Source organism: Manacus candei, unplaced genomic scaffold (genome assembly GCF_025592945.1).
Source record: "Manacus candei isolate 608988 ecotype Guabito, Panama unplaced genomic scaffold, ASM2559294v1 h1tg000093l, whole genome shotgun sequence".
NCBI classification, from domain to species: domain Eukaryota; kingdom Metazoa; phylum Chordata; class Aves; order Passeriformes; family Pipridae; genus Manacus; species Manacus candei.
The window spans coordinates 1576122-1598570 of NW_026138141.1; the positions used below are offsets into that span (position 1 = coordinate 1576122).

The 22449-nt window shown below is 39.4% G+C and overlaps 1 protein-coding gene across 11 annotated transcripts in view; it reads left to right on the forward strand.

Annotated features, from left to right (window-relative positions):
• Positions 1-2922: 2922 nt before the first annotated feature.
• The window catches only part of MPDZ (multiple PDZ domain crumbs cell polarity complex component), a 117943-nt gene continuing 98416 nt past the window's right edge, over positions 2923-22449 (forward strand). For 5 of the 11 annotated variants that reach the window (XM_051768170.1, XM_051768171.1, XM_051768174.1 and 2 more), the window contains exons 1-5: positions 2924-3125; positions 11221-11291; positions 11852-12018; positions 19569-19790; positions 20731-20870. In XM_051768170.1, the coding sequence (XP_051624130.1) occupies positions 11276-11291; positions 11852-12018; positions 19569-19790; positions 20731-20870 (545 nt within the window). In that variant the 5' untranslated portion in view covers positions 2924-3125; positions 11221-11275. Of the gene's footprint in view, positions 3126-11220; positions 11292-11851; positions 12019-19568; positions 19791-20730; positions 20871-22449 lie in introns of all 11 variants that reach the window. The other 6 variants (XM_051768176.1, XM_051768178.1, XM_051768177.1 and 3 more) reach the window with 2 other exon arrangements.

The following is a 22449-nucleotide window of genomic DNA, read 5'->3' on the forward strand; positions in this document are numbered from 1 at the left end:
CTGCATCCCCAACAGCAGCCTGATGAATGATTTAATGGACACATATACTTGCTTTTTGTGCTCCCGATATTTTTGTAAAGACTTTTTTTCTGAGTTCACTTCTCCTTTATGTTTTCTAATCAATCTAAGCAGTACATCATTAATATTAATATTTTATTTATTTAAGTAAATCAGCAAGGCAGACATCTCATTCAATATTGATACTTTGACCGTATTATAAATTGGCCTGAGAAATGAAATATTTCTATATATTAATACTGGAGAACATAAAATGTGGGTTTTTTTAGATCCTCTTCATCTTCTCCTTAAGAGTTTTCAGACAGTTTGTTTTTTTTATTATGGATTTTGTGATCATAATGGTCTTTTGAAGAAAATTTATGCTTTAAAAAACTGCTTGCAATTTTTATTTAAAATCATGTAGATAAATGTTTGTAAATTGTTTGTAGTTTGCTAACATATTTAGACTTGAAATACACAACAGATTATCTTTTCTCATATTTTAAAGACGGCATCTCTCAAGATAACATCAGTGGCCACACCACTTACACTAATGAAGCTATCACATAACTTAAAACATCGTGTGGTCACTGCGCACAATGTAATTCACACTAAGGAAATTATTAATTATTATTAATAATTAATAATTAATACTTTGCTACCCTCTTTTTCTGGGAAGAGGCTGGAGAGGTCACATGATTTCCTCATTGAAGAATCCATGAAATGATTTTCTGTCCTACTTTGTTATAAACAAAAAGAAGAAAAGAGTAAATACTAATTGCTGATGTCTTTCTAATTAGCTTCCTAAACTTACTAGGAGGTATACGTACAAGACCACTAGTGTGGTCCAACTCCTAACAGTTTGCTTCACTATTTACTAGAACTATGCCTGCATGGCTCTTCATCAGTCACCAGCTACTGCACACAAGAGCTCATTATGTTCCTGTGATGCAAATTCCCATTAGAGATGTGTTGTACGTCAACTGAGAGAGCTGAGTTTGTGCGTACGGCTGTGTTGCCGTAAGTATGCCCATGCAAATACAGGCAAGGACTAAGGTAGAATGATGTTCAGTAGCTATCATTTACTTTCTATATACCCCAAGGACTTGACAAAATCTGAATATAACTGAAAATTTATTTCTACTTGAGAATAGCGGCCTATATGTTAAAAACTATCTGAAAGGTATATCCCACACAAAGACAAATTTTCCTGGGAAGACCTATTAAACAAATGATATTGTAATACATCAGGAGTAAAGTAGTATTGCACCTAATTTTGGCCCTTTTTTTGCTCCAAATAAACTTAATAGTGTCACTATATTTTATTTCAGTGGGATGCTATGATTAAAGCCTGAGCAACAGAAAAATAACAATAGCTGTCTCATTTCGTACTTACCTAATTGACTGTGGTTTATTTATTGAAGAATGATACATGCAAACAAATTGTAACTTCCTTTTAAGATTTCATTCTGGATTGAATAAAGGCTCATGCAACACACAAAGTTGGTGGGACAGTTTAGGGAGCATTCAATGTCCTAGCTATTCTGTGTTTGATTTAAAAAAGCAATATGCTCATCAGCACATGCCAGACCAAACAATGGAACCCATGAATAAAATTTTGAAAATTACTTTTCTTAGTTAAAAAGTGGAAGTATTACTGTTAAAAAGGTGTAATTACATGCATATTTTAGTATTCAGCAGAAAAAAGGTAATAAGCAAGATGAATATTATTTCATCGTTCAACCAGAATTTAATCTCGAATAATTTCATGCAATGTGCAAAGACCTGTCTTTCTTAAAGTTTACATTATAAGTGTTCTGCTAATGTAAGTGTTTGTACTGTGGTTGTATTTACTGATCCTCTTGAAAATAGATAGGGCAGTACTCCATTCTATCTTCAAAACATTAAGTTTCTTTAAAATGATTGTGTGACCCAAAAAAAAAAAAGAAAATCATCCCAATCCACAATCACTTGATATGGTGACACTTAGAGTTAAAATCTATTTGGAAAAAGAACCAAACCAGAATAGAAGGCAAGCAGATAAAGAGTACACGGAGCTTCTAAAGAGCCAGGGTCAACATGCCTGGCAGAACAGTGCGGTCCATCTCTCTCTGAGGGGGGTTACCTCGATGGAGCCGCTGGAGTGAATCTACACCAAAGAATTATCTTCTGTAAAAGAAAAAGGGAGACCATGACTGATAACATTTCCTGGGAGAAGCAAAGTTAACAAACAGCAAAATAATTCCACTTTTATCTGAACTTACGTTTGTGTGGTCCCTGCAAACACTCCTGCATTATGTGCTTTATTCTTAGAACATATATATGTGAAGGGCACACAGCATCTTCTTTACTTTTAGTTAAGACACTAACCAGCTGCTGGATCGAGGAAAAAATCATCCCTTCAGTAACTCTGTGACCTCATTAATCATTTTGTCTGACTTCATCAACTTCATCATGTGTTGTTTCTTGGTCTTCGCTTCTTTTTTTAATTTTTTTTTTTCTATTTAACATTTGCAAATATTTCCCATTTTTCAGCCCCGGCTCATCTTGTTGAAGCAGAAGGGGCACAGCCAGTGGCTGGGCGGACGCCCGGCCGCAGGCGACACGGCCCCAGCGGGGAGAGGCAGCGGCGAGCCCGCCGCTACCTTCACTTCACGGGCGAGCCGGCGAGGTAAACCCGGGCAGCCCGGCTCCCCGGTGTCACCCCCGGCACGGCGTACCCTCCGGCAGCCGTGGGGAGGCAAACTTTGCGGGAAGGACCGCGAAGCGACAGGCCGGGAGGGAGCGGGCCGGGCAGCCCTCGAGCGTGCACCGCCATCCCCTGGATACCCCCGCCATCCCCTGGATACCCCCGCCATCCCCTGGATACCCCCGCCATCCCCTGGTTGCCCCCGCCATCCGTCGCGGTGGTGCTGCCGCTGTCCCGCTTGGCGCTGCAGGCGGGCGGGCGCTCCAGCCGTTCCCCGGGGAGACCCGCGGGCGGGGGGGCGGCGGCGCAGGATTAGGTTTCAGGCCGGCGGGGCGTGCCCGAGCGCGCTGCCCCCGCGGCGCGGATCGCTCGGCGCCGCTACTCGGGGGCGGGAAGGGCGGAGACCAGGGCCGGGCGGCGGTGCCGCCGAGCCGCGGGGGTAAGCGGGGCGCCGGGCCGGGTGGCGGAGAGGGGGCTGAGCCCGCCCGCGTCGTCCTGAGGGGATGCGGGCCGGGGAGGGCCCCGCCATGTCGCTGGAGTTTGAGCGGCATTTTAAAATGCATTTGTCTCGCGAAGTTTTATTTATTATTGTTCTGTTGGTCCCCTGGGTTTTGCCGGGGAGGGGAATGGCTGGAGGAGGAGAGAGGCCGTGGAGCCGCGGGGGTCGCTGAGCCTGTTGCTGTGTCCCGTCCCTCCCGCCCCGGGCCGTCGGCGGGCAGCGGGAGCGGCGCTGAGGGCCGCGCTGGGCCGGGGCTCCGGCCTGCGGCGGCGGGCGGTCCGCGGGCTCCAGCGGCCTGACGGGGACACGTCCTCACATAAACAAAAGCCGAGCCTCCCCCAGCATCTGCAGGGAGCCCTGCTGCCCGCGCCCGCCCCCCGTTTTCAAGCCCCGCCGGTGTTTCCTGCCTGGGAGGGTCTCCTCATCTGCCGCCGCTGCTATTGACCCGCGAGCGGCCCTCGGCCAGTGCCTGCGGTCGGCGGCGTTCAGCCTCGCTCGGAGCCAGAGCCGGACCGGAGGCCCGGGCGAGACCGGCGCTGTCCTTGGGCTCGGGGCGGGGCGGCGGCCGCGGGTGCTCGGGGTCGGTACCTGTTGCCGTGGTGGTGTCGGCGCTTCCGCGGGTCCGGACCCCGCTGCGGCGCTCCAGCAGCTCCCCGGGTACGCCTTTAAACGTGACGGGTTTGGCGGAGTGGAAGCGGAGCGGCGAGGAGCCGCCCGCAGTCGTGCCCTTTGATACGTCTGGATGCGCAAAGGAAAGGGTCTGCTTTTCGGGGTGGTTCGTTCCTCGTATGGTATTCCCCCTTGCTGCCAGCACCTCCATATGTTAGTGGAAATAGTTGTAGGAAGAAAGGGAGCAAAAGAAAAACTCTCACAAAGCCGACCTTTTGAACTCCGTGTACCGCATTTAACAGGCTTGATTTACCACTTGGCTGAAGAATGCTGTGGTTTTATTTTTGTTTCCTTTTCCCTGTCTTTTGCTTTTATAACACTGCCGCGTCCCGTTATATTTTTACTTCTTAACGCGTGCAGAAGGTGGGGTTTTTTATTGTAAACTGTTGAATAGAAAACGTCCTTACCGGCTTTGGTGCCAGAAATGGTATCAGAAGTGTGTCTCTGGAGCAGAGCAGTGATTTACCGTAATCAGGCGGAAGGGTTTGAATTCTGCAGTTGCGGAAGTTCTATTGTGCGATGCCCTGTGATTCTCATATAACTACTCCGTTTTCCAAGATAACAGCAACTCGTTGGGAGGGAGGAATCTAAACTGGAACAGGGGAAAGTGGTAAAGTATTTTTTAGGAATGTTACTTGAGGCTTCCTTGGAAATTGAAAGTAGTTGTAACATTAGAGGAAAAGAATGCAGATTGAAAATATCTAAGGACATATCGACCTTAATAAGCAACATTTTTTAACACAGAGAACATCAACTTTTTTTTTTTCCGGAATTGCTATGCATTTCTAGTATGCATATTTTTTATCTCTCTGTATCTAGTTAACAGTAACATGCATGTAACATTTGCTGATTAGCTCTTGTGCTTCTAATTGTTTCCTTAGTGCTTTGAAGAAGCTTTTTCATCAGGAACTGGATACACTCTCTCCTCTTTACACTAGGAAAGTTAGATCAGTATCAGCATCAGGCAAGAGAGAACTGCACTACTTACATACTAATTGATGATCTTTATATTCTTCCTGGCCCTTTGTCTGTGAATTCTTCAGCGAGAAATGCCGTGCGGCTTCTCAGTCACCCAGATCACTGTAGATGGTTCTGTTTTAACAAGTAGCACTTTGATCACTGTACTGAGAACCATTTTAAAGACCTTTAAAATCGTCTTCTCCATGTTTCCTGTAAGAAAGTTTACATTCTGTGAAGAGCATCCAATAAATTTTCTGATTAGCTTTGTATTTAAGCATCCTGATGAAGCAATTTAAGCCAATACAGTGCTATGCTGGTACTGTATACTGTATCATCATTGCTAAGGACAGTTTTATTGGCATTCCCAACAAGTCAGTACAAAAATGTGCTACTTTTGAAGTATTTCTTTCGTAGACTTTTCAAACCTTGTCCTTGCATCTGAGACCTCTTGCACAGTGGTCTTGTTATACAGTGTCGTGATTTTCTGTATAACTTGCTTGTTATTGTCGCAGTATACAATGAGAAATTTCCCTTTTCAGTTTGTAAGGAAAATAATGACTCTTTGTTGAAGCTTACTGGCAACTGTTCAGTGAAGCTTTGTATTTATTCATTTATGTATGCTGTTGTCACCTCTGTGAAGGATGCAGTATACATTAAGAGGTACAACTGCTGCAGGAACTATGCTTCATCAGGTTTAACTGAATTTAGTGAATACAGTAATCAATTGCCTATGCTGAAAACATAAAGAGGCAATATTAATCATGCCTATGTTTTGTTAATTCAGTGTCTGTTGTGTCCCATATATTCAACATATACCAAAAACTTGCTTTTTAGTTTCTGAAGCTTATGTACTTCAGAAGTTAGAAGAAAGGATTCCAACTGTTCTCAATTTAAATATTTACTGAAAAAATACCTTTTTGTAAACAGATGGTATGTTTGTTTCATTAACCAAAAAAGCCACCAAAACCCCACTAGAAACACTCCACCTACTATGTTGTCGTTTTTGCAATACTCTATGCAAATCACTTTTAAATATGCTATATCAGACAGGTTTATCAGTAGGTGAAAGCATTATGGATAGTTTAAGCCAATTTTCCAGTTGCAATTATCACTTGCATGTCAGTTAACATGGATATTTTATATTATGCTGATATAGGTCTCCTTCCAGTGTTACAGAACATTATTAATTATACACAGTGAACAGACTGCCAGTTCATCAAAAAGGATTTTAAGTTTCTTTAATACATTAATGTATTGTATACAGAAGGTTAAAAATAGTTGAATGTTCAAAATTCTGTTTTCATAGTTGCTTCAAAATACATAAAGCTGTTCAACTCTATAACAGAACTTTTCTCTAACATACAGAGCCATTACATCTCTACATATTTTTGATACATCCAGCATTTTGCTAAATTCTAGAGGCTAGTAACATCTTTTCAGACTTCTTAGAGTCTTAATATAGGCTGTGTGAATACTGCCTTTTTATTTCTACTTTGAATGTTTCAGAACAATTTTCATTAGCATAGCTTTTAAATGTAAATGTCAGGCTTCTCTTGCTTACCTGTTACATTCCAGATAGCCAGTGGAAATCTGCTTTGTTCCTTGTGGAACAGTGCACATTAATTTTGCTTGTATTAAATCCTTGATTTGAATCAGTTCTCTCTTTTGTCATTCAGAAGCTAGCAGTCTAGGGTCTCTTGGCTGATGAAACTGAGTGGTTGATGTTAATTTGGCCAGCGCATGTCCTGTCAGTAAAATGGTAGGCTAGCCTTTTTTCCCCTTCTTTCTTCCTTTCCACTTATTGTTTTTGTTTATCATGTTTTCCCTGTTGGTCACTGTTCTCTTGCATTTATTTCCATACGCTTTCTCAGTGTGCTTAAGAAAGCACTGTATGCAAGAGTAAAATTGCCTTTGTGACAGTAGAAAAATACACAGAAAACATGAGATTTTTCAATTTACCCTGAATAGTTTCTACTGCATTTATTTTGACAAGTCTACCCCCAGAGAATCTGAGATCCACCTTAGTTTTCTTCCTGGGCTTAGTAGCCAGTGTGCAGGATGTAACTGGGCAAAATGGAAGAGCTCTTGGAATCTGAAGGCAAAGCAGAAGGTTTAGCAGTAATTAACATCTTCCACTTCCTGCATGTTTTGGTTTCCTTTCCTGCACCATGCAGTGCTAACACAATATGCCTGTTTGAGTGATAGCCAGAAAATATGGGAGGGAAATGACATGGGATAAAAATCAAATGTTAAATGATATCTCTAGCACACACAAAACCAGACCCAAGTGTTGAAATTTAGATTAGAAGTTATGAAATACTCTTTTTTAACAGCTATTAAATGCATGTTGTGGTTACCATACTGCTTAATTGAAACAGATTTAATTTTAATCTCATGTCAAAGTTTGGGCCCAGAGATCACTCTTAAGATAGGCATTTCCTCTGTACGCTCAGAGCACTTCAAGTAATGCAGGAGCTACAGGGCAAAGCCTATTACTGTGTTTTCTATCTTTGGCATTGCATGTTTGGTAATCCACTGCTATGAGCATTAGTTTCCAGGGTATTATCTGAAATGACTTTGTGAAATAGTAGATGGAGTATCTATCAATGAAACAGAGTAGGTTTCTTTGTAGAAACTAAATGATCAGGTGTGAAAGAATAATCACTGGAAAAAGGTCTTTCTCTTTTCTCTTGAATCTTTTGTCTGTTTAGCTAAGTGTCTTGTGTGGCTGCAGTGGAAAGGAGGTGATCAAATAAATTTCAGGTTGTTTTTTTTAAGTTCTACCACCTGTGGATTTTAGCATTACAGAAGTGGACAGAAGGAAACCAGAGCTGCCACATACCAACTGTTTTCTGGCAAGCAACCTTATCAAAGAAGGGTACCATAGAGAGTAGAGAAATGTGTATATAACACATTTTTGTTTCTTAGCATGTGAAGAGTCAAATTTCCAAAGTGCAAGTTTGAAAGGGAGCATTTTTAATTTTCATTTATACTTAGAGAGAAGACCATGTTTGTCACCACGTGCCTGTCTAAAATTCCTTGTGTTTCCTACTTTAGTGTTCTAAAACAGAAGGAAAAATAGAAGGTGGAGAGGGTTTTTTATTTGCTTTTTTTTTTTTAAGTCATAACTTTCAAGTATCTGTGCCTTTAAAACTTGAAAGTAAATTTAACTTGCTATTTCCTTAGCAGCATTTCTTTGAGTTGCCAATCAAAAAAGTCTAACTCAGACAGTCTGTGTCCTTATTACTGTGAAGAGATTAATGAACTTTAACACTGAAATACAAAAATAGTTAAATCTACTTTGAGTTAAGCTAGTAAGCTCTTTGAGGCATGAGCAGTATGGTATGATGTATAGAAAGGCTAGTTTTGGCTTCAGGTTCCTGTGATACAAATTGCCAGGAGTTTGCAAAATGAGAAAATCAGAACAAATCTTCCCATTGTACATGTAGAAGTCTGTGATGGCATTATAAAAATATTCACCATAGCAAATGATAGACTTACACCTGTCAGCAAGTCATCATGCATGCCTCTCTACTTCTCCCTAGCACATTATTTCTAGAATACCTAGAAGCAAAAGTTGGTTTAAAGGCCGGGGCAGCCTGCAGTGGGTGGTGTTGCTTATGGATGTGTTTCAGTGGTGCATTTTGGACAGATGTGTGGTTGCTTCTCCTGTACTTTCAATATGTTAATGTGCCACTAAGCCGGTGCTGACAGATCCCACTTGTTAGCATGGATGTGGCACAGCAGGAGCACAGTCATGTGGGTTTTTGCCATTTCAGAGTGCAGGCAGAGAGAACAGGGGTCATCTGGGCCTGCAATGTGTAGAAACGCTGGTGTTCCTCAGCACATTGCATCTGCCTCAGAGGTGTCCTGAGGGAAAACATCCTGACAACAATTTTTGTCTTGCTCATGCTTACTGCTGTAGTCAACAAAAGCATTAAACTGGCCATCTGGGGAGGGATTTCCTGCTAATGTAAACACAAATAAACTGAGAGTTAAAAATGGATTTGCTGATGCTAGCGTAGCGCTGGAGCAGTATTAATTTCTCTCTCTAAAGCATGAGGTAAAGAGAAAGTAGGTAATGAGTGTATTAGCAGAGCTAAGGACTTCTTTTCATTGCAAATTAGATACCATCATCTCAATCTGTAGAGTATGTTTAGGACTTGAGTCTGCTTTTGGAAATCTTTCACTATAAGTCATCAGAGTTCATACCTTCAGGGTTACCTGAACACAGTGGTGACCTTCTCTGCTGTCGCTAGTAAAATATGCCTTTCACTGCATGGCAAGAATGAGATTTTTGACAAATAGAGTTATAGTATAAAGCAATATCCGGCTATTCCAAAAGACAGGGACATTTTACAGCTGCATCTCTTCTTGAGGTTCTTGTGGAGCTGAAGCAGAACAGTAACCCTTTATTTTTCCTGAGTAGTTTCATCTGTTGAACATATAATGCTATGTGCTTGTGTGTATAGTGCTGTGATAAACAGGATCATGGCACTAAAATGACTGAAAAATACTCGATATCTATTTTTTTACACACTTTTGTGGTTGGATCTGCTACAGAGCCCCAAGAATAGCTATAGAGAAAGAACTGGAACAGTGAAACAGGAAAGAACTGCTTTGATTGGTATCGCCACTGAGAAAGACACTTATGAATGTGACATAAATGTAAACTTGTAAATAGGGACTCTGAATAGAAGTGACAGTAGTTTGTTAATCTAAAAATGAGCTTTGGTTGATTAAGATTTGGGGAAGCCAGCTTCCTTCATAATATTTAAATAATCTCATCCAGCCCTTTCCATATAAAATAGACTTAATTTTGTCTTGTTTTATAGAGTGACAGGGTGAAAAAACAAGACACTTTCAGGTTTTGAGATCTGGCAGTCATGTGCTGGGATTTCCCTTGCCAAGTGAGAAAACAAATTCATAAAGGCTTATTTTTATTTGTTACTGATATTCTATTGGATTCTATTGGATCATGGAATAAGATTACTTTGACAAAATCAGGTTTAAGGGATTTGAATGTTTGTCGCTAAGTGGTATGTTGTCCTGATTCTATACCAATGTATTGGCAAATTCAAAAGCAATCTTCAGAGAAGTTCTGAATGCTCCCATTGCTGGAAGTGTTCAAGACCAGGCTGGATGGAGCTCTGACTAGCCAGGTCTAGTGCAAGGTTCCCTACCCGTGGCAGAGGGCTTGGAACAAGATGATCTCTAAGGTTCTTTCCAACCCTAACCAGTCTATGATTCTGTGATTCCATGAATAAAATTGATACAAAGCTTCTGGTATATCAAAACTAGGGAAGTCACGTTGATGGAACTTGAGACCATTTTAAACCCACTCAGTTTGTTTTTTCTGCATAAACTCTAAATAGTATAGGATTGACAATCAGGTTCCATAACTAATGGTCCTGGTAGGCTAGCTTACCCAGAAATCTGCCAATATCATTCCCATTTCTCTTTTTCTCCAGAGTTTCAAGAAAAAAATCTCTTTTCCTGAGTGCTTAGAGATCGCAGTTCTGCATATTTTTAAGCTCTCCAGATTCCAGTTGGGATGCTATAATGGTTTTCCTATTATAAAGAAAACAAAAGCACGATTTTGAAGGATAAGATTATGAGTTCATATACCTGCAATGATGCTTGACCTCCTCACTTCTCCTCAGCTATCCATCTCGTCAAACATGTTCTATCGCTACAAATTTCAGAGCAATTGGAGATATACTGTGGAAAAAAAACCCCCAAACAACGCCCAAAAGCAACAAAAAGAATCAACAAAGCAATTTCCAAATTTCTTCCTCTCAGCATGGAATTTCCTGCCTGAAAACGCACACTGGTGAAAAGTCAGCCATCATCCAGATCAGAGTCTCAATTCCAAGACGTATTAATGGTGGAGGCTATAATGTGAGACTCTTACAGGTCTTCAGCATGAAGACTTTGTGATTTATGTGACTTTTCTTTAAAAAAGATTGCTTAAAAATGTGCTGTGGCTGGTGCACCTGAAATTGTCAACATAGAGCTTGAAAACCGATCCCGCAGGGAATGTCTTTTGTGAATCACTGAAAAGGAAAGCAATGAAACTGTAAAATATCAGTGACAGCGATGATTAATAGCTTCTGTTTAAAGCATTGCAGGAGAGGTTGTGCAGCAGTATGCAGACAGCAGCATTGATATGGAAAGGAAAATATGACAAAGTACATTCCTAAAGCAATTTTCAGGCAGGTTTTAAGCACCAGAGTAACTCAGAATATAGTCACCTTTGAGGTTATTTTAATTATCCATGGAGATATGTTTTTTGTGGATTGTTATTTTGATGTTTCTTGTTTTCGAAAGTCAAGCTTTTTTCTTCTCCATCAGAGCTTAACACTTCTATAAATGTGACTTTTTTTCCCTTTCTGTTATTTTTCAGGGATATATTTTCTATCTCTTACCAACGCTGAAATAGAAGCTGAGAAGAAAAAAAGATGTTGGAAACAATTGGTAATTTTCTTCATTTGTATCACAGTATTTTTGGGGCCAAATCAACTGCGTAGATAGATTTGGGTCATTGGTATAAATTGCTGAGAGAGATTTTGAGAAAATTATCTCTTCTGATTAAAAATTTGTGTTGTGTTTGGGGTTTTGTATTTGAAAACAGAAGGTGTACCATCATTTGTGTAGTGTATTTAATTTTTAGCCTGTTGTCTTCATTTGGTTGTTTTAATCTTTGCCTGAAAGACATGAAAATGACTCTTTATGTCACTATTTATTTACAATAGTTTGTAGCCACAGTTCCTGTAACTGAATTTTAATGAAAGCTCTTTCACTTTTGTAAACCAGTTCTTGGTGTACAAAAATGTGATTTTTATTGGCTTCTGTTTTGTACTCTGCCTCTGACTTCCTGCTTCATTAGACATGTTTGGACTGGGATTTTTGTTGAGAACTGAACCATTCAAGTCCTCTGTAGTTTGAACAGTAAAGAGAGTTATATTTAAACCTGTTACCTGCTTGTATATGGCTGTTTCTAGACTGCTACTGACTAGAAATAATTATCGCTACAGATACCCATCGGGCCCTCCAGGCCATGGATCGCTTACAGGCAAAACTTCGGAATCGAGGTGACATTGCAAACGAGGAGAAACTCAACTTATTAAAATCAGTACTGCAGAGTCCTCTCTTTAATCAAATTCTGAACCTTCAGACTTCTGTTCAACAACTGAGAGATCAGGTAGGAAAAGCAGCCTTGCCAGGTGCAAGGGAAAAATTGCTAAGGTGGTGCAAAAGTGTGTCTACTGGTTGAACAGTGAAATAAAATAGCTTAAACTAAAAATCTGATGCAAAGGTTCAGGGAACTGATGGGGACATACCCCATTGACTTTTCTGGGCTTTGTTGAGACCCATAGTTTGTATATGTGATTTTTAGGTATATGCTCATTACTTACAATGTGCAGGGTAGGGAAATGGTGATTTCGGGTGCAGGGTTGACACAATGCATTTTGTCTCTGCCATTCAAAAGGAGAATTCTTTCTATGAGGTCTTAGGACTTTTATCCTAGGAGCCTCTTATTGCCCTCTTGTGTCTTACCCTGCTAAAATGATAGTGTAAAAGGGAGGCTGTGGAATGTTGATTTCAGAAGGACATGGGGATGTTATTTTTTCTTGTTATAGGAATAAAAGATCAAAGAGAAACCTCCTTTTTGCTTGCTCAGGGTACTAAGTAAAAGTGTTACTTTTCTGCATGTTTTCAATGAGAGTGAGAAAAAGGTTGGCTATAATGGCTATATTGACTTATTTATTGTTACTGTAATTTTTTTGTCAGCAGAATAAGAACTTGTAAAATATAAAAATTAGTCCAGTAATTGAATTAGGACTCAACTGTGTATCTGCAAATAGTTGTTCCTCTTGACTCCCACAAGATGGGCAGCTCTGTCTGGTATGCAGAAATGCTGAAGTGGGAGAATGCAGACCCTGCACATGAACCTTATCATCAGTGTGGAGCCACGTCTGGTCTCTGCCCGGACTGTGGTGGTGAGGATTCCTCACAGTCTTCACACTACTTCAACTGTGTGGCAGAAGAGCACAATATGGCCCTTTATTGTTTCTTGTCGATCATCCTAATGCTGTTTTGCACAGGCAAGAAATAAATTAGAATGGTGTCCACAGTGCTGCATTCATCACCATGTTTTTCAGATTTTGCCTATGTCATATTTAGACAATCGATGATATTGGAGCGATTAAAAAAAAATCTAGGAAAAAACCCTGTCCTGAAGGTTTGTTTGCTCTCCTGTTTGAAAATGAGAATTTAACAGTGACATTCAGAAATTGTGTGAATTATGTGGTGCAGACCCTGGGAACACAAAGTGAGAAATGAAAGTGTGCCTGAAACGTTAATGGGAGTTTGGTGAAAAGACAAATTAAATTTTCACTTCCGGACATTCACTGTGAAATTAAAGGATGGTTATCTTTTTAAATACAGTTGCCTAAATTAGAAAATGATACTACGTATGGGTAATTTAAAACATATATTTTGTAAAAAGCAAGTAATAATTTTACCATCTGTCCTGACTCTGCAGGTTTATTTGTGCAGTAACTTTAGTGGCCTGCGCATGTTGCATGGTACGTATCCTGGTACAAGGATATGTATCCTGTAACAAGGAAGCTACTTGGATGTGACTTCCCTTTTTGATAGGCGGTTATACAAACATTTACACAAGTAAATGTATATTTCCAGAATTCTTAGATTTGTATCAGCTCTTCATCCTGTATTTTCTCTGTAGAATCATTTCTTCCCAGTAATATAACATGAGATTGTCTGTTTTTTCTTGGTGTTATTTAAATATTTACAAAACATACTGAAACAGGACAAAGGATAAAAGCATGAAATAGGCATCAATGTTAAAAAAAATTGTACTTCTTGGTATTTTCAAAGGCTAATTTTTGAGGACACCCTTTTTGTGACTGACAGGGTACTGTGCTTTTGAAACTCTTAAACTACGAATAAAAGAAAACTGCAAACCATGTGAATAGTGACCAGGCTTTTTGGCCAAGCCATGCCAGATTGAGGAAGGAGACAAGTTTTTTCCCAAGCAGTTGTGGTCAGAGCTGTGTTTGAGTCGGGATGACATGGTGCTGAGCTGTGCAATGACGCGATGTTGCGGTCTCTACCCAGCTGAGATTAGAATGGTGAATTTTTTTTTATGTTTAATGATGAGCTACAATGATAGTTGAATGGGGATTTGTTTCCTAAAGTGAAGTGTGACAGTCTATTTAAGCTGCTCCTGTATTTTTAATCAGTTTTTAAAGAGCTATGAGACTATTGCAAAATTATCAGAAGGCCATCTTTTAGGATAGTAGAGATTGAAAGAGGGGGTGGGAGCAGAGAAGCCAGAATAGCAATTTACTTTCTAAGTCATACGAATTCCCTGCAAGTATCCCAGCAGAAGCAGGTCACCCAGTGAGACTTCATTGTGGGCCTGTAGTGGCCTCAATAAATTTGAGGGTAGGATGTATTCCTGGCTTGAGGCACTGTGTCTGGAAGGCATAGGGATGATAGTGAAAGCCCTGCCTTCTGTTTGTGCAGTGTGTGGACTGAGTGTATGTTGCTTTTTCTGAATGTTGGGGAATCATGATGCTAAAGTCAGCAAATCTGATGCTTTGCTGCTTATTGTTAAAAGTTGTTTGGGTTTTTTTCCTTTCTTAAACTAACAAGCAGGATTTGTTTGCACTGCAAAACTGTCATTGTGAAGTTAAGAACTGAAGTGGAAAAGTCAAGGCACAGCAAAGGGTTGTTTTTTTTTTTAAGAATTACTGTTTTGACTTTACTAGTCACTTGAGCTGGGGAGCACTGAAGGAAATAGTTTTTTTGCTATCTTCTTCTGTCCTTTATTCTTCAGTGAATGCTTGTTTTCTCATGTTAAAGAACCGTCTAGTTGTTTAAAGATAAGGAAGCAACAGAAAAACAAGGCAGAGATTGTGATGTTTTAAACTTTTCAATAATATTTATTTTCTTTATAAAATATTTTAAAGAAAATACTCAGACCATGCTAGCATTCCTCTTCTGCTTCTTTTCCTTTCCTTTTTGTCTTCCCCTCATCCACCTCCTCTTCTTCCCCCACGTCCCCCCACCCCCCTTCCATTCCAGTCAGGGCTCTGCCAGAGCAAAATAACCCTCCCTTGGCTGAGCTGCATTCCTCAGATTTTTTGTTTTACTTGAGTTTGACAATAGTTTTTCCTTCACAGTAGTGGCTGGGATAGCTGGGTGTCAGTGCTAGAGAGGACTTAGGGAAGAAGTGATAAATTTTGTCTTCTCGTATTGCCTGTAAACACTTGCTGTGTTTGCACAGCTGGAGATGTTTGGTTCACATTCTTCCCTGTTCACTAACAACCTTTTAGCTCAGTGTTTGGAAATGAAGTGCTCATGAGAAATGCTAGTTTGGGATCTGCTTCATGCACCCTGAGGATGGAGTCGTAAAGGTGCGGTCATCAGAGGGGTGCTGGTGCCACTGCCTGTTCTGGGAGCTTGGAGGCTTTCTCTGTAGGGCCAGGGGCACCTCGCAGTGCTGGGCTCAAGCAGCCTTTGCCTTGCGCTTCGCTTCCTGTCTTCCGGTGCATCGCTGTTGCAGCTGACCTTTTTGCTGTTGAGGATTCTTGCAGTCAGGTGAAATACTGCCCTGTGCTTCTTGGAGTGTTCAAGGGCCGGTGCTCAATGGCTGGGGCACAGAAACACTAAAAATTTGTTCTCGTCCAAGCTGAGACTTAGAAATGTTGAGGACATTGCTTTAAATGTTGATACACTGTTAAAAAAATATTTTGAGCAACTGCATGTAAGCAGTACTTGATTGTATTTAGCATCTATCTGTGTGACTAACATAAATTTTATCATACTCGGTGGTATTTATGAATTTTTCTTTTAGTCTTATGCAAATTATGTCCACATTGGAATTTCTATGTACAGTTCAGAGAAAGCCAATCAAGGAAAATGACATAAGCCAGTTTATAAAACATAGCAATATTCTGTCATAGGGTACTTATGCAATCACAGTGCTGTAAAGCTATTTCTTGATGGAATTATGGTGAATTTATTACTGCAAAGTAGTGCAATTTAGAAGTTACGAAAAATATTTCATGCAACCACAAGAGCACCATAATTTTAAGATTTGCTGCCCCTGGAATGTCATATACTTCTGTCGTTAGCAAGAATATACACCAGTTCTTCTGAACTTCTTCATGCTATAAGCCTGGATTTCAGGAGGGTCAGGGAAGAGAGTGGTCCTCACGTTTCTGCTTATGATTTGTCTGGGGATTCTGAATTTATACCTTAAGTACCATTATAACTGTCGTTATAAATGTTTTTTATGGTTTTTAAAGTGTAACCATGTGTGTTTCAGAAGAGGAGGCATTGTGACTTGTGAGTTTTTTGAACATACACATGCACACAACTTCCCTCTGTTAACAGTTTAAGATTTTTTTCTTGGATTTTCAGAAGTCAGACAGCACTTCACATGGGATTGGCTTCCTGTGCTAAGCACATCCTTCATTGAACATGTAGCCATGTTTAAAAAAAGGTGTGATGAAAATTAGATGTTGCTCTCAGTTGCTCCTGATATGGTTGTGTTCAATACTGTGTTGTAACTGTGCTGTTGTACTGAAGTTTTGAGGGGAAGCTTTTAAAGTTCTAGTTAAGCTAGTGTGGATTGGAGGGTTATTTTTTCCTTTTCCTGTTATATATAGTGTGCAACACTTCTTCTCAGTTGATATCTTAACCATCAAGCAAATAAAAACCATCCATTGTCTTCAGAATAAGGGAGTTATTACTTAGTTATGGACAATGTCTTAGAAAAGCATGAACAACTACCATCTTGTGCTTCGAAAGGTGGAAGGAGTGGGAGAGGTCAGTCGATTCCTGTGTGCTTACAGTGATGTCCCAGCTCATACAAGTATGGAGAAGGGATGAAATTTCAAACTGAGAAGGTGAGCACTATATTGCCAGTTTGAACAGGATTTGGTCAATGAAAATACAATGTAAAACTTAAAAATTAGTTGGCCTGGAGCTGATTCTGTTTTAGCATGGGAATGTCCAAGTTCTCTACCAGAGAGAAAACCATAAATCCCTAAGGACATTGTCATATCTTAATTGAAGAACTCCTTCAAACTTAAATAGAGAAGAATATGGTGATACTGGGCAGATGTTCAGGTGGAAGTTAAAGTGCCCATCATATCTGCTGTTGGAACATTGCAAACAGTGAAATGACCTCCTAAAGCAATCAATCCACTGTTAAGTAGTACTAGGAGAACATATATAGATCATAATACAGGATGGGCCCAGAGGTCCCTCTGCATACTGAAGGTTGTCCTATATGGGATATTGAGTGGTACAAGAAGTGTCTTAGATTCAGATAAGGCATAAAATACAGTTCATTGTAAGGGCAACGTGTTGTTCTCTGTAACCTTTTATTTTTGATGTGTAGTTCCATTTTTTCCCTTGCTGTTTTTACAGGAAGTCTGATTGTATATTAGAAAAAAAAACTGTATCACGATGTAAACACCTCTTGTGTCATTCACGCTATTCTAAAATTGTCATAATTTTGAATTACTGTGGCTTGACATATCTTCTTGTGCATTTCATGATTTTTCTAATGCAACTTGCTCCCTGCACATTTTTGTGTAAAGGAGTACTCTAGAGGCAGAAATGATATAGACTTTTTATCCAGATTTCACAAGCTGGTGGTATTGTCTCTATGTTAGCATTCTTCACACCGTTTGGTAACATGGAATAAACTTAGAGCAGTGGGTCTGCAACTACAGTCAGCTTCTGCAGCTTAAAATTCTGTTTCTGTCCTTTTTTGCCTGCATGGCTCTTTCTTTGTAAAGCAGAAGGGGTTCTAGCTTTCTGTACACAGACTTAAGTCTTGCTTTTAGCACTATTGTAGGATTGTAGAAATGTAAAAATGTTACACAGAAACAGTTAAGACTGGTTAATTGCAGTGGTGTTAGATGTTAAATACTTTTAGGATTGATAATTTCACTCATGACAATTTTTATGTGGGAAGAACTATAATAGCAGGATCTACAAGAAGATTTGAAGGTGGAGGAGAACAAGAAATAAAGCTCATATTTGACCAAGTTCAGGTATATACTTTTATACATTGAAATGGAGGACATTTGGAAGGTGGAATTGAATTAACCTATCATATGGCCTCATGCAGGTGAGAAATGCAGTATGTCATAGGCTTCACTAGTTTCAAATCTGTTCATATAATATAAGGAGAAATTTTGTATTCACAGAAGGGTAGAATTTGATTATGTCTCTGGATGTTGTGAAACAAGGCTTGTCTACCTGTGCCTTATGTGCTTGTTGACATGAATGTATGTGGTTAAAAAAGTGCATACGCGCACATTTTTTAGGTATTATGATTTATTTGTAACATAACCCAATTGACTGCTCACAAATACTCAGATGACAGAACATAATCAATATGTTATGGAAATATCTGAATTCCAGACATCCAGATTTTCCTCTTAAAAGTTTTTTATAGCAGAGCAGGCTAAGAACTGCTTTTTCCCATTGCTGTCTTATAGTATTTTTATTTTAACTTGAAGGTCTTCCCAGGCACATAAGTTGTTCAGCTAAAGACATTTGTTTTATTGCATTTTCCTAAAGTACCCAGATGAGATGGAATTGTGTGACGGAGAGCAATATTGACCTTTTAATGACTGGACTGTTGGGAGAATGATATGATAAACCTAATAGAAGTAACATGCTTAAGCAGTTGAGACTGGTGCAGTAGACATTTTAGAATATATTTACAATTCTGAAATTTTTGTTGATACATGAAGTTTAAAAATATGACTTTAAGGAAGGGGAACCCTAGTCTTCTGTATTGTGGTACAGAATGCTAGCGAATTTGCACTGTAAAACTATGAAAAGTATTTGAAACTTCAGTACTGTGGTTAGTGTGCCAGGCAAGTATGCGGCAAATCTATGTGGAGTAAAATGGTTCGTGTTGACAGTCAACAGGCAAGCGGGACAACAGCCAAATGAGGGTTTCTGCTCATCTCTCAGGTGAGCTTTGTATCGCCAGCAGCCATTCATTACATTTGTTGGCAGAGACCTGCTTGAAAAGAGGTAGTTTACTATGGCTGGGCAAAATGGAGAAATTTCTCATTTTCTTTTCTGTTCTAAGAGAATGGTATTGTCAAGTCTGTCTGTGTAAAGGTACAGTTTTGATTTTCAGAGCAGCCTGGTGGTTTTAGACTTGTTCAGTAATTTTGTATTTAATTCTAGCTCATGTAGATAGTCACATTGGTAGTGCATTGTGATGCAGAAACCATGACCAGTGAAATTTGTCTTCTATGTAGCTGGTGAGGTTTCTTTCTTTTTTTCATTAATATACACATACTTTATTTTTTTCTTGTAAAATAAGTGATACATTTGTTTGGGTTTTGTTTTGTTTTTTTTTAATACTGTTACTGTAGAAAAAGTTTGGTAATACTTGTTTACATCTACCACTGTGATGGAATACTTCAAGATGATAGGAACAAATTAATTTTAGGCAATTTTAAATTGTTCTTGTCAATTTCTGTGTTTTATGCTGGTAGTTCACAACTTTACATTGATTATAAATATCAAAGGTAATTTTTCTTTTTAAAATGTCTTTTTGAAATTGCAAATTGGTATTTCAGGTACATTTAACAATCAATTGACTTACTATGATGCTTTTATGTAGGCAGGAGATTTTTGCTGTGTCTATAAATCTGTGTTGCCATCAATCTTTTACAGGTAAATATTGCACCCTCCATACATTCCACTGATGAATTCCCTCAGCTTCTCCATCATGGTGTGAACATGGGGTCCTTGCCACTTAATGAGTCATATTTGTTGGCTCAGCAGAATGGCAGCCCAGCTAATGTGCTAGAAGCATCAATGAGATCCATTACTCCTCAGATTAATGGAAAGTCCTCTAGTGATGACTTCGAGCAGCTGATCAGAAACATGTCCCAGGTAAACTTGTCTTACAGTAACCACAGAATGTGGATTACTGATTATCTGATGATTAAAATACATGTATGCTTACTTAAAAGCAATTGTGTTATTACGCAGACCAGAGCTCACTTCCTATGTAAAATAAAAGTAACCTTTTAATTTGAGGAACAATTAGTAAATGAGAAAGCAGGTGAAAAAGTGGTCTTGACATTGTCGCTGCTGAGTTACTGTCCTTAGCTGGCCTGTGTGTGTCTCACAGATCAGCATCCCATTATCTTTTTATGCACATTGTAGAACTGCCTCTCTGTGCATGGGGGAGATACTTTGTCAGAGCATCCTCTTGTATGCATAACTAACGACAACTAGACTTTCTTGGAAATTAAATGGAAAATTCCTTTTTGGCCTTGCTGTGTAATCTTACTACTTTCCTGTAGCAGCCAGAAATGATGTACAAGTCCCTACAGTGGCTGGAGCTGGGAATGCCCAGGCATATATTCTAGGATTGTTGTAATTAATCTGTAAAAAAGTCTGATAGGAGAAGTCTAATGCTTTTATGGAGAGCCTTTTGCATAGTCCTACTTTTTTCATCTTTCTGAAATTCTTCCTCTTTTTCTAGTTTTGCTTGAAAGTTGACCTGTACCCTCTAAAATTTTATAGATGCATATCCTACTTTAGTCACTACTAAGCTTAAAGTCTGTATATTTAGCTGTTCTTCCCTGATTTCCTCTTCGGGGCTGTGGTAGTCTTTTATTTCTCAAATCTTTTCTGTATGATAGGAAAAAATCGGAAATGAACAACTATGTTTCAGTTATTAGCTTGTATAGTCTTGCCCAACTGTAACTGTAACTGGCAAATTAGCAACTAATTTCCAAGTTGTTTATAACATTCATTATTACTACTTTTCAACATTTTTAACCTTTTAACATTTGTACCCTTTTTTTTAACTTCTGCTGAATAGGGTCGTCTTGTTGAGACAATTGAGCTTATTAAACCTCTAAGTGGTGGTCTGGGCTTCAGTGTTGTGGGACTCAAGAGTGAAAACAGGGGAGAACTAGGAATATTTGTGCAAGAAATCCAGGAGGGAAGTGTGGCACATAGGTAAGAAAACTATTGGAATATTTTACTATCCCAAATGTTAATATGACAGTGCAGTTTAGTTGTGTTAGTGCTGTTATTTTTGTGGTACAAGAGCATGTTTCTCTCATATCCTAAGCATCATTGCAGATGTAAAATTACTTAACACTGCAATTTTTGTGATGTTGGAACAGGACAACATATGATGTGTTCTGAATTTATTAAAACTACTTATATCCTTCTCTGTGGTTTGTTTATAATATCTCCTTTTAAATAGGGAAAAAGGGGAGGCTGCCATTCTTCGTTGTGTCTTTTAACACTGAAATCCATATTTTGCCATCCTCGAATGCACTGACTAATTTTATGCAAAATAGTCAGCTGTAACTAGCAGTGTTATTTGTAAGGTATGGCCCACTGAGCAGGTGGGAAAACAAGCTTTAAAGTCAAGCAAGGCTTGACCTAAACTCAGAGATATTCAAAGAGATAGTAAGTTGATGTTACAGAAGCTCAGCAATAATAATAGCTTGCTGAAAATATACTTTAGGCTTAAACTCAAATTTCACAAGGAGTGTTGAGAGAAATGGATTTCTGCTGTAAGAACAGCCCAAGGGAGCAAACAAACCTAGTGGTAAACGGCAGCAGTGCAGGGTTCACTGCAGGCTGGTGAGGTGTATCAGTGATCAAGGAACCTGGCCAGAGCTACTTTGCAGTGAACTCTGTATGTTGTGTGGGGAGGTGTGAGTCATGTTAATTCTATTTTTTGCTGTACTGTAGGGAGAAGTTTTTGGATTATTTGTGATCTGTACACTGTATTTTTAACAGAGGCCAGAGCATGGTCTGCAGAGTTAATTCAGTTACAGAAAGCATCATGCTCTACTTATTCACAATATTTTCTAATTTGCCTAAATTTCCCCCTTTTTTCTTTCTTCCCGTTCAAGTGGTATTTGCTTTTACTTCTTTTATTGCATGGAGATGAGACCTGTCTTTACTGAATCAGGCCCTGCCTGATTCATTGTCCAGAAGAGAAACATTCAACAACTGTTTCAGGGGTCATAAATGAGAAAGGCCCTGGCAATAATAAGTCTTCAAGAGCACTCTGGAAAACAGTTCGAATTCACAAGTGAAATTCTTTTTCCTGAATGCTGTAACTGAGCTTCCACCGTGTAGGTACTCACAAAAGCTGGTGTAGTAGGGATCCTTGTTTTCATTGCTGCCCTTTGTTTTCGAAGTGTTGGCACTTTAGGATGCAAAGAATTGGTGAAGGAAGTAGCAGGTAATTCAACTTTGTGGACTTCATGCACTTCCTTTGGATTAGGTCTAGGGAAGGGCTCAGTGTGTAATTTTACAGTAGTGCTTCCTTTGTCAGAAAGCAAAGAGGTTTTTTTTTAATTTTTTTCCCTTTGCATAAAAGGGATCTGTTTTATCATTTTCATTCTCTTTTTTTATTTCCCTAGCCTTCTTTTTTTTTCTTTTTTCTTTTCCTTTTTTTTCCTTGTTTTTCATCAAAACAAAATTTGTTTCTGTAACATCTTGATGAAAGTGTGTTCCACTCCACAGTTTGATGAATATTCAGGATGGGGGCACTGAACGAAGTGGAGCACTT